Source organism: Colletes latitarsis, chromosome 11 (genome assembly GCF_051014445.1).
Source record: "Colletes latitarsis isolate SP2378_abdomen chromosome 11, iyColLati1, whole genome shotgun sequence".
Taxonomy (NCBI): Eukaryota; Metazoa; Arthropoda; class Insecta; order Hymenoptera; family Colletidae; genus Colletes; species Colletes latitarsis.
Genome location: NC_135144.1, coordinates 19,352,863 through 19,364,321, shown reverse-complemented (window position 1 = coordinate 19,364,321; position 11,459 = coordinate 19,352,863). Strand labels below are relative to the sequence as shown.

The 11,459-nt window shown below is 33.6% G+C and overlaps 3 protein-coding genes across 5 annotated transcripts; 2 read left to right on the top strand and 1 right to left on the bottom strand.

Moving 5' to 3' along the window:
* The first annotated feature begins 537 nt into the window (after window positions 1-537).
* LOC143347582 (syntenin-1) lies at window positions 538-3,219 on the top strand. 3 transcript variants are annotated; one of them, XM_076776860.1, is made up of 9 exons: window positions 538-756; window positions 1,066-1,131; window positions 1,198-1,389; window positions 1,452-1,562; window positions 1,651-1,886; window positions 1,977-2,130; window positions 2,212-2,321; window positions 2,398-2,458; window positions 2,503-3,219. In XM_076776860.1, the coding sequence occupies exons 2-8, from the start codon at window positions 1,081-1,083 to the stop codon at window positions 2,450-2,452; spliced, it is 909 nt and encodes a 302-aa protein (XP_076632975.1). In that variant the 5' UTR covers window positions 538-756; window positions 1,066-1,080; the 3' UTR covers window positions 2,453-2,458; window positions 2,503-3,219. The 3 variants fall into 3 exon arrangements, with proteins under 3 accessions (XP_076632975.1, XP_076632977.1, XP_076632976.1); XM_076776862.1 differs by having other exon boundaries at window positions 2,562-3,218; XM_076776861.1 differs by having other exon boundaries at window positions 2,526-3,218.
* A 532-nt stretch (window positions 3,220-3,751) lies between these two features.
* Brun (trafficking protein particle complex subunit brun) lies at window positions 3,752-8,633 on the top strand. Its single transcript, XM_076777327.1, has 12 exons — window positions 3,752-4,979; window positions 5,096-5,369; window positions 5,440-5,638; window positions 5,717-5,928; window positions 6,000-6,198; window positions 6,285-6,699; window positions 6,781-7,001; window positions 7,077-7,434; window positions 7,498-7,654; window positions 7,723-7,900; window positions 7,987-8,210; window positions 8,279-8,633. Exons 1-12 carry the CDS (start codon window positions 4,042-4,044, stop codon window positions 8,468-8,470), a joined length of 3,567 nt encoding a protein of 1,188 aa, XP_076633442.1. The 5' UTR covers window positions 3,752-4,041; the 3' UTR covers window positions 8,471-8,633.
* Window positions 8,563-10,867, bottom strand: Pif1 (Pif1 DNA helicase). Its single transcript, XM_076777328.1, has one exon. It carries the CDS (start codon window positions 10,616-10,618, stop codon window positions 8,768-8,770), a length of 1,851 nt encoding a protein of 616 aa, XP_076633443.1. The 5' UTR covers window positions 10,619-10,867; the 3' UTR covers window positions 8,563-8,767.
* Between the last annotated feature and the right edge of the window lie 592 nt (window positions 10,868-11,459).

Below are 11,459 nucleotides of genomic sequence, written 5' to 3'. Positions count from 1 at the left end.
TTCGCTTCCTCTTCGTCTGTTCCATCCGGCAATTCATCAAATGAAGTGTATTATGTCTCGTTAACCGTTATAAACATACGCGAAACGTTTCGATATGTCGCACCACATCTACGCATTTAAAATACGAAATATGTACCGGACAAATTTTTACCACGAAGGAAATACGTCAAATTCAGAATGTTTTAGATACTTTTCACCATTACTAGACAAAACAATAGTGAAGTATGTTTCGAAGCATTGCTCATATTATACAATATGTATTACGCGATACATTGGAGTTTAGATAAATATGTTCCATTTCCATTAAAAAAAAATTGTATGTTGCTGTAAAGATACACCGTTTTTTAGATTGTTGAATTAAGTTGAAAGCATCTTCGTCGAAAAAAAGCAGGTTTTGTGGCTGAAGTTTCGAATTGAAATTATTTCGCGGGGTTGCAAGGGAATGTATGAAGGTGATTGGTACACATTATTCTCAGATAACGTGACTAGATCCAATCGTTTACTTGCAGTGACGCATTGTACGCTGCAGCTTAAACCAATGAATCAGCTGTTATAACGGAATTGACGTTAACACTACCAAGATCGTTTTATCATCGTTTCTGGCCTGTCAATGGTATTCCAAGTAATTCAAGTGGTACTTTTGTGAAACGTCTACAATTCTATGATTTCCTTATCATTACGTAAAATAGTGCAATAATTACTAAAGGATATTTATATTACAAAAGTTACTTGCATTTTATCAATTATTTTTTAAAGGTATGGCATCAAAACTTATTTATAAATCCAAACGTTTATGTATCTTTGATAAATGTCTGGCAGATTTATCACATCGGTATGCAGACATTTATCGGTTAAACTATATATAATATTACCGAATATTTCTTGTATTTTGCATTTTATGTACATATTTATGTTTCGTTTAAAATGCTTTTATAATGTATTAAAATAAAATAGAAACTTGCAACTCTGTTTGTGTTGTTATTTTTTCCAAAGTAATTTTTATATTGCTACTAAGAAATGTTTTTCTTTGAAACAAACTTTGTATCGATACATATTTATTTACAGAAAAATCTGTACAAAATGTCATTGTACCCTACCCTTGAAGACATGAAAGTAGATCATATGATGAAGGTATGTCATATAGCATAAACATTCAACTATAAAATTATGGATAGTATAAACATGTTTTATGTTTAGGCTCAATTGCAAGCAGAGTCACAATACGATGTTCCACCCATATCGAATAAAGAACAAATAGTTCCATCTGCACCTAGCTATAATTCGAGTGCTGTATTATATCCTTTGTTAGGAGAATACATGGGAATGGAACTCAGTGAAGAAGTGATAGCAGAAAACATGCCTGAATATTCACTTGTGAAACGTTCAAGTGTAAGTAATACGATGTAATTTACAGAAGTAGAATCTTATTAAAGTTTAATTTTATATTTCAGGTGACAGTTAGTGTACCTGCTCCATCTGGACCAATAGCAAGTATGGTTGCACCATTGTCTGGACAATCTTTAGGATTGCAGAGAGCACAAGTTACAAATGGTATAAGAGAGGTAGGTAATTTCATATGTATGCATATGCATATACATAACAACTAATTACTGCATTTACAATTTTGATATTATTATTTGATTGTTATAGTTGATATTATGCAAAGATAAAGATGGTAAAATTGGTTTGAGAGTACACGCTGTCAGTAATGGCATCTTTGTATGCCTTGTAAGTCAAAATTCTCCAGCTGCATTTGCTGGCTTACGATTTGGGGATCAAATTTTGAGTATCAATGATATTTCTGTTGCTGGGTACACGATGGAACAGGTTCATGAAATGCTAAGAAAAGCTGATATTAACGGCATCAGAGTAGTTATACGCGATAGGTTAATTTAATTCATTTGTTCATGCTCTTAAGTTACAAAGTAATCATATACATCGTATTTTAACTATTGGTGTAAAATTATTCATTTTAGGCCATTTGAGCGTACAGTAACCATGCACAAAGATAGTGCAGGGTATATCGGTTTTCAGTTTAAAAACGGAAAGATAATTGCGTTGTTTAAAGATTCTTCGGCCGCTCGGAATGGACTCTTAACGGATCATCAACTATTAGAAATTAACGGAAAAGTATATTACAAATTTACGAGTCGGCGAATTTAATGTAATTGACAAGATTCGTAAATTTCACGTTTATTTAAAATGTTTTAGAATGTCATCGGATTAAAAGATAAAGAAATTACGGCGGAAATTGAAAATGGCGGAGACATTATCACCGTAACGATTATACCCTCGTACATTTACGAACACATGATTAAAAAGTATGTATGCGTTAGAATACGATGACATGTTTCATTACATAAAACCACAAATATTAATACAAAATTGTTTTTCCAGAATGAATACTAGTTTATTAAAAACACTTATGGATCACTCTATACCAGATGTTTAAAACGAAGTAAGTGCATTTAAAATATTCATTCAAATGATTGTCGACTTTAGTTTTGTGTTTTAATGATCTGCAGATCTGTACATGATACCTTATACTTTTGTATCAGTAGAACAGATTATGAACATAAGTTTTAAATTACAAGTATGGTGCAACATTTCAATCTACCGTACTGGCCAAACATTTAACAGATGACTTCATAACAATCAGATTATTTTTTGTAATTAGAAAATTTATAAAAATACTTATGTTATCCATCAGGTAAAATACGTTTATGTGGAGAAATGTATTGTTAGTTTGCATATATATTGATGACCAATGAATATTCAATATTTACAAACTAAATTAATTGCAATATCAATATTCTTTATTATCACACTAAGTTCAAAATATTTCACTTGTTTAAAGCACGTTTATAACATTGTTATCTTTTAGTGAAATATCTTCATAATTATTTACGAAGTCTTACAATAGCAACTATATATGAATAAAATGGAAACTTGTAGTTAATGTTTATTCTAATAGATAGTGCAACCATCTATGGTTAAATGTTTTAAAAATTTTTATAATGTTAATACTTTTCTATACAATTTTATCTTGTAAATATTCGTCTAATTTCTTTATCACTGTTATTACAATTTTTATTTTATTAGACTCAGCTCCTGTGTAACCAATGTTCTAGATGATAATACTGTAATTGATAAATGTTATACTTCTTTTTGTTTATTAATGTGCCAATTTTATAAACCATAAATTATACACCTAGTTGATTAAGATAATAATAAAGTATTATACACAAAAATCTTTTCCAATTTATTTGTTAATACCCTAAACGCGAATGTAAGTAATCAGTGTTCAGTTCAATATGTATTAGATAAAATCGATAACTAAATTTCATCTTTATCTTTTTATATGCATTATTACGTCTTTTCATATACAGTAGAAATTGTGAGTTTAAACGTATAATAAAAATAAATGTGTACCTATGAATCATTTCACATGCTTTAATGATTTCTCTAGTATCAGGACCGATATAAAACCGAAATAGAACTGATATAATGAGAGGCTGTAGAACCGTCACCGGAATCGATATCGACTAAAACCGTTTTCTTTCATAACGGTCATAGCATTATTTCGATTCTCCATGACTATTTCGAGAACCGAAATCGATATAATCGTTTTCAATTCCTGCATTATACTGGTTTGATTTTGTCGCGACACGTTCGTCTCGCCGCTTCACTGTGATCGTACCCTTACGCATGTGCATTTAGTTTATTTTAAACATGGTAGTCTGCCATTGCAGTTGCTTGTGTAGTAAGCAGAATTAAGAAAGTGAGATGTTATATTGAGTTGTACATAGTGAGTATGATGCATATGGGATTTAATTATTGGGTTCAAAATTTGTCGTATGTCTGTTATACTATGATAAGAAAGACTATCGTCGTTTATGCAAGCTGAAGACTTTAAAGTACATTTATCTTGTGCAAAAACCTTATCAAGAAGAAAGAGGGGATGTATTTGACGTACCGTATTCCCCTCAAACGGCAAGAATTAAGGGACACGTGTGTACCATTTGGTAGTGAGTGACATAAATGCGCTCGGCTATCAGTGTTATTTTGTCGAGTCCGGTACCCGACAATAAGATGTCTCATCCTGATTACGAGCAAACTGCTCATGATCACGCGGCATTACTCCTGCTTTTAAGACCCATTGGTACACAAATTAAACAAAAAACTGTTACCAGGTTATGCGAACGAATAATTAAAGCAGGTAGCAGATTTACTGTCACTGATTCTACCGGTGGAACACGTGAAATCCTTGCTAGATTTGTTAGAGAACATCCCGTCGAAAATAATGATTGGGGAGATTTTCAAACGCACAGAAAACTGTTGGGGTTAATTACATTTGGCAAATATGACAACCAAGCAGAACTCAATGAACTGTGCAGAGTTCATGTTACTTTGAAAGGAAAGTATAGTGCAACACTGTACGATTCGCGTGCTATATTTTTTGGGCCAACAGAAACAAACAATCTGCATGAACCACCATCGTCATTTAGTACACCATCAAATTTTAAAACTTGTGCTGTGTTTTATACCGATGAGACCTGCCCTGATCTTGAAGTTCACATTATGGAGTGCCTGAATTCTCTGTTTTGGATCTTGGAATCTAAAAGATTGGAAAGATCCAAAGAAAAAATAGATAGAGTTTCCCTTTTATTAGCACCTTTTGAAAAGAAAGATTTTATAGGACTGGATCTTGAATCCAGAAATAATAGAAAAAGATGCGTAGGTCGCATGACAAAACATTTAGGTGATTTGTGTCTTCAAGCTGGACTTCCAGCAGATGCTTTAAGTAACTATAATTCAGCAGCTAGTGTATTACAAGCAGTTAATGATTGGCTGTGGCTAGGAGCAGCGTTTGAAGGTTTATGTGCTGCATCTGCTCTAGTGTTATATCCAAATATGTGTAGAAGTCTTCCATTGCAAAGAAACTCTTCCCTTCAAGAAGGAAGTCCAGGTAAGCAGAGGTATGTATAATTTACACTTATGCTTTTTGTTTGTATGTAAAAAAACAAAAAGTCATTTGAATTATAAAAAAATTGATGGGTTTGTGGAAAAAGTGATAATGGCTTATTGTATTTAGACGAGGTTCACAAGCTATTACAACTTTACCATCACCACCTGCTGTAGAGGTAGTAAAAAGCAGTATGCCACACATTTTATTACCTGAAGAAATATCAAAGAAATATCGTGAGGCAATAGTTCATTATAGTAAATATCAATATGCTGGAATAATCGAGACAGAAGCTAGCTTTAAAGCCACAAGAATTTCAATAGAGCAAAATTGCACTTTGCAAGCTGCTTCTTATTTAAATAATGTTATACTTATAAATTTATTATTAAGCGAACAAGAGAAAGTAAGTAACTTCACTGAAAGAGTTACTGGCTTATTAAGTTCAGTGGAACTACATATTTGCAATATTTCAGATCGATCGATTTACTACATTGTCAGATTTATACACAAGCTTTGGTTTCATAAGGAAATCATCATTCTGTTTAAGATTAGCTGCAACAAGACATGTATCTCAAAATAATCCTAATCCAGATTGGCAACAGTGTTATAACTTAATGCTACAAGCCACACCTGGATTTAAACTGTCTTTAGATCCTGTTGATATGACTCCTGGTAATTTTTGTTGCAGTAATGCATTATTCTTTTCAATAAAATTACAGTAAGATATTCAGAAAAAATTGATATACATAGATACGCATAGAGGTTGGCCAGTTATTCAGATTCAAGTGATAAATGATCTTGTTGCTGCCGCTAATCGTATGGGTAATCCAGCACTTGCAACTAGACATATGACATTTTTGCTTCAAACAATGTACAATTATTTGACCCCTATCGAGCGCAAAGACACCGCTTTGCAACTACAAAGCGTATCTCAACAATGCGAAGGTGCTCCCGTACCACTCGTAAGTGTTGTAAAACTATTTCGGAAATCCGTAACTTACATCATTTAGAAAAAATAAAGTTCCTCTGATAGGTTCTAGATTCGGGAACAGTTATACCACCTGCTAATTTAACGAATATTCCAAAAACAAAATCATTTGTTTTGAAAAATATGCAATCACACCTTCAGCCTCAAAAGATTGAAAGAGTCAAAGAAGATCATGGTCCTTTCTTATTTACGCCGATTAATTTTGGCTCATTGGAGAGAAAGAATACATCTAAAAGTAAAGTTGGTGTGTTCACATTTCAATTGTTAAATGTTATTTATAGAACCAGATATGTTACAATTTGCTTTTACAAAAAGTATAAATAATTACAGATTACTTGTGGGTAGAGGGTGACATTTGTGAAGTATCAATGCAGCTCATTAATCCCTTACCATTTGAACTTAATGTGTCCAATATGAGACTTCTTACAAATGGAGTAGTATTTGAATCAATTCCAGAAAGTATTATACTTCCTGCAGAGTCAGGACCAATTGCAGTAACATTAGCAGGCAGGCCTAAAGAAATTGGAGACTTAGAAATACTTGGTTTTAGTACACATACATTAGGAGTAAAATCTAACTGCAGATTAAGGTACATGGAAGGAATGGTTCATCCCCAATATACTGTTGAAGTAGTTCCAGCTTTGCCAAGGATAGAAGTGGCTACAAGTTTACCTCAGACTGCAAGTTTTAGTTCTGGAGATAATATAGTAACTAGTGCAAGTATATCATTGTATGGTGGTGAAAGGTACATTTTATATACATATGTATAAGTATTTCATTAATTGTACTTTTCAAGTGTAGTACAAAACCTGTTTTTTCGCTACAGCGCTGAATGTACTGTAACTATTAAAAACTCTGGCCAAGTTCCTATTGAAACGATTGAGTTGTCAGTACAATCTACACTAGATGCAATAACTGAACACAAAATATTCAATTGGAATGATGAAAATTTAATGACACAATTACCTTTGCAGCCTGGTGTCAGTGCAAGTCTTACCTTATATTTGTACGCGACTACAGATTTTATTGCACCTATATCCCGGAACGGTAGTGTCATTAATAATTACTTACATTGTTTTATAAAATTACATTCTAATTAACTTCTACGTGTATATTCTTTAGATATTACTAGCAGTACATATCTCAGTCAACCAAGCAGTTTAATGTCTCATTCGGGACATAGTTCGTTACCGTCTAGATTAAGTTCTCCGTCGCATACAAAACGACAATCCGAGTTAACTTCCTCGTTCAGATCAGGTTTAAGTTCTCATTCTGGCAACTCTTCCATGGTTAGTTCGCGATTATCAAAGCTTGCTGTTCCATTACATGCTTCAAATGTTATCGAGGGCCAATTAAAAATAAAGTACTCAGGTGGTGCTGGTTTAACGGCAGGTTATTGTCGTACTTCGTCAGTATTTGTAACCATCGAAATGTTACCCAGCGTACAAATTACGAATTGGGATGTGCTTCCAGCAGAAACGTAAGTGATAACGTAAAAACAGTTATTAACAGTTATTCTGTATTTTTTTAAATACGTTTTCAGACCATCGCAGTTTTATCTCGTATTAGACTTAACGAACATGACCAATCATGAAATGGAATTGCATTATACGCATACTAAATGTATATACATGGAGGGCAAAGAGTCCTGTAGAATTCCCGTACCAGTTGACCGATGCCCGCTCCATAAATTATCTACGGTAATATATAATTTTGCGCATCTAGGAGTACGAAAACGCAAACATTTTTTTTCATACGTTGTTTATAGTTAAATGGAGTTGGCGATATTGGAGAACTTCAAAAAGTTTGTTCTGAGCATATTGCCTCCCTGGTTGATTTACGATGGCAATTACTAGGCACAGATTCGACTGGGAAAGCAATCCTTTCTGGCATTACTCTCACTCAGGATATGTTAGACCTCGTTAGAATGAGTCCTTTGCAATGGGGTATGTTTTAATTGTCATCGTGCATATAATTTTCTTTCATTAATAACTATTAAATTTAATGAATAATTGACACATGTTTCTTACAGAGATAAAAATAAATGACGCACTTGTAAAGGCACAGGACGAACTAACGTGTAGTTTAGGCGAATGCGTTAGCGTCGGGATAGGAGTATGTAACGCTTTGGAACACCCTTTGAGCGATCTCACATTGTCTATTAATTTTTATCAGGATCACCATAATGGGGTCAATAATTATCAACTAGAAACAAGGCTATCTATTGCTGGTGCAAACAAAGTTATGCTCCCAGTAGTAAGTCGGTTTAATAATAAGAATATTGTAACAAATATTTTGTTTGTTCTAATAAATGTTTTTCTCAGTTACAGGAATATGGAAGAGTTTATCACGAATGCCGCGTAGTGTTCTTTACAACTGGACAATACAAAATAGATATTCAATGTAGTAGTAAAGAGTCGGCCCCGAATACACCAATACTTTGTTCGGAATTAATAAATGCTGGACATACATGGCGTTATATACCACCAATAGAAATAACTGTTGATGATTATTAACATATGTAGGATAATTTAATGCGCGGCTTTGTAACATTTGTAAAAAAGGAAAAAATAAATACTTCTATGCCTTGTTATAATAATTAAATGTAAAAAAAAAAAGTTTAACAATCAATACTTTCACTTTGTTTAATAAAGTACAGCAATCTTTGTTTTTATTTTATTATTATAGTATTATTGATTACCATATGCTGTCATATTAATTCTATTTCGAATTTTGTCAAAAATCTGAAGAATAATATTTCGTATAATATAATTTTCTCATAATAAAATATTTCTTTAAACATGCAAATATAATTATAATTTTTGTTTCTTTTTTAATGGAATCATTTCTATTTCATGTAAATTTCTTCTAAATTTCTTATAGAATACAAGTACATCCGAATGGGCCCATATCTGTTCATTCTTAAAATCTAAAACTCGCAAAGATTGCAAACTTTGTGCTCGCGATAATGCTACATACGACTGACCGGCATCAAATACTCTAGATAAACACATTTCTACACAATCCAATGTTAAACCCTGACTTTTATGAATAGAAAAAGCCCATGCTAATTTAAGCGGAATTTGTTTCCTATGAACAATGTTACCTATATTTGTTTTCAAGTTCCATTTCTCTAATTTTGTATGATATTGAATACCTGATTTAAATTGAACTACTGGCATATTGTCTGCAAACTTGATAACTACACCTCTTGCTCCATTTACTAGGCCTCCAGCAATATTTATATTTTTCAACAGCATTACTTGAGCACCAACTTTCAATACAAGTTTGCCAGGAACAGTTAACTGTTGATCCAATACTGAAGTCACAGACTGATCAGAATCATAAGCCACATATACTTTAGATTCACCTTTCAATTCATTTAATTGAAACTCGTTAATTTCTTCAGCTTCATTCACATGAGAACACAGCCTTGTTGCTACAATTCCATTCTTTTCAATTTTTTGTTTAGCTGTTGCTCTAAGAGCCTCCGCGATATCGTCTGTAATTCTACCTATTCTAATATTGTTCAGAATTTTTATAAACTCAGGGTCCTTCTGTCTATGAACTGTTTGTAGTTCAAAATTAAAATGTACACACTTCTCCCATGCTGTGCTTTGAAAACAGAACTTTGCTTTTTCATCTCTTGAAGAGACAGGTGGTAGTTGAAAAAAGTCTCCGCATAAGATCAGTTGTATTCCACCAAAAGGTCTCTCATTTCTACGGATTTGCCTAGCAACAGCTTCAATCTTATCAAAATAATCTGATTTGACCATAGAAATTTCATCTATTATTAAATGTTTTGTTTTTCTCCATAAATTAGCAGAATTACGAACAGCCATCTTAAAACATTTTTCTACAGTTCCATTACCCAGTCCAATTCCTGCAAACTGATGTAAAGTAATTCCACCTATATGACATGCTGCTACTCCTGTACTTGCCGTAGCCATTGTAACATCGGGAGGAAGAGCTGATATTATTTTTCTAAGTAAATATGATTTACCAGTACCAGCACTACCAGTAAAAAATATGTTTTTACCACTAAGCACTGCATCTAGAATTTTGGTTTGTTCTTCTGTAATTTGTACAGTAGTTGGATTTTCATACAGTTTCTTTGCTGTGGTAGGTCTTAACCCATTTTCATCTGTGCGTTTTCTCTTCTTCAAAGCACTAGGAGATGGGGTTGTAATTGTTGCACGTGACACACTAATAGCCTTCTCTTTGGCTTTATTTACTTCAGCACTTGTTACAGGACTAATTTCTTGTAGGCCACCCAACGATTTATTAGAAAGTAGTCTCTCTGTGAGTGGGTTTTTCACCGTTTGTCCCGGTTCATTCGTAAATTTGATGTATATTGTTTTCAAAAAATTCATTAATTGAGAAACCGGCGCATTCGATAGGAATAACGTACAGTTTTCATCTTTAAGTTTTATAGAAGCTTTTCCATCGGTCATATATTTATTAAAAACGTTAATGGATTTCAACGAGAGTTTCGTTACTAGATTCGCTTTTTCTGTTCGTACCTCGATGAACATTTCACGCAAATTATTTCGGATTAAGCGTAAAGTTGCCGTTCGATGATTTATCTTCTTTCGTATCGAACCGTGCGAGTCTGTCCATTCTATTATTACAGAGCACGTCACCGAATAGTCGTTTTGATTCATATTTACTTAACAATATATTAGGCACAATTAGTCTGGTAAAAACAATACACTAATCTTGCTTCTCTGTTGTCACATTAGGAAATAAATTGTAAAACTTCTTTGAAAAACCACCACGTTCAATCTACCGGTATTGATGCCATCATCAACTACTTTGGCGCGAAATTTACAAGTCGACAGTGTTACGGTAACGGTAACTCGAAGCAGAGATGCCAAATTGAGCACCGGGTGCACTATGCCAGACCACGCGTAAGTGAGCTCGTAGAGTTTCGGAAAGTCGACAAAGGCAAACTGACGCATGCTCTCTTTCTCGATTCTCTGAGAATAAGAGCCATCTATCGTTGAAATTAACGAACTATTCCACGACAAACTTGGGCGGCTCTCTTGACTCCCACGAGACGGTTCGAAATTACTTCGGGTAGCATCGGAGAATCGAGAAAGAGAGCATGTGTCAGTTTGCCTTTGTCGACTTTCCGAAACTCTACGAGCTCACGTACGCGTGATCTGGCATAGTGTGAGTAGTGCACCCGGTGCTCAATCTGATATCTCTGACTTGAAGTCGACTACACTAGGGGAAATTTTGGTTTCTCGCTAGGAACACATATGTTGGAAAAGGTACGTTTTCACGTGCCAGTGTAGCGGTTTTATCACTATTTTTACGCAGTTCATTGTTAGATAATATTTAATTAGTTTAAAAATAACGTAGAATAAAGTAATTTCATTATCTGTTCATATTATTCAGTGAAGATCACTGAAGATTGAAAAGTAACCAAAGTAACTAAATAAATGTTACGATATGGCCGACTTCAGTAAACAGAAAATAATTCTTGTATGATAGGAAATA

Excerpts from the sequence above, each read along its gene's own strand:
- Brun (XM_076777327.1), top strand. The coding sequence starts at position 4,042 with ATGCGCTCGGCTATCAGTGTTATTTTGTCGAGTCCGGTACCCGACAAT. Across the intron at positions 6,700-6,780 it reads TCATTGTATGGTGGTGAAAG|CGCTGAATGTACTGTAACTA; the intron begins GTACATTTTATA and ends TTTTCGCTACAG. Across the intron at positions 7,002-7,076 it reads TGCACCTATATCCCGGAACG|ATATTACTAGCAGTACATAT; the intron begins GTAGTGTCATTA and ends TATATTCTTTAG.
- LOC143347582 (XM_076776860.1), top strand. The coding sequence starts at position 1,081 with ATGTCATTGTACCCTACCCTTGAAGACATGAAAGTAGATCATATGATG. Across the intron at positions 1,132-1,197 it reads AAGTAGATCATATGATGAAG|GCTCAATTGCAAGCAGAGTC; the intron begins GTATGTCATATA and ends TTTTATGTTTAG. Across the intron at positions 1,390-1,451 it reads CACTTGTGAAACGTTCAAGT|GTGACAGTTAGTGTACCTGC; the intron begins GTAAGTAATACG and ends TTTATATTTCAG.
- Pif1 (XM_076777328.1), bottom strand. The coding sequence starts at position 10,618 with ATGAATCAAAACGACTATTCGGTGACGTGCTCTGTAATAATAGAATGG.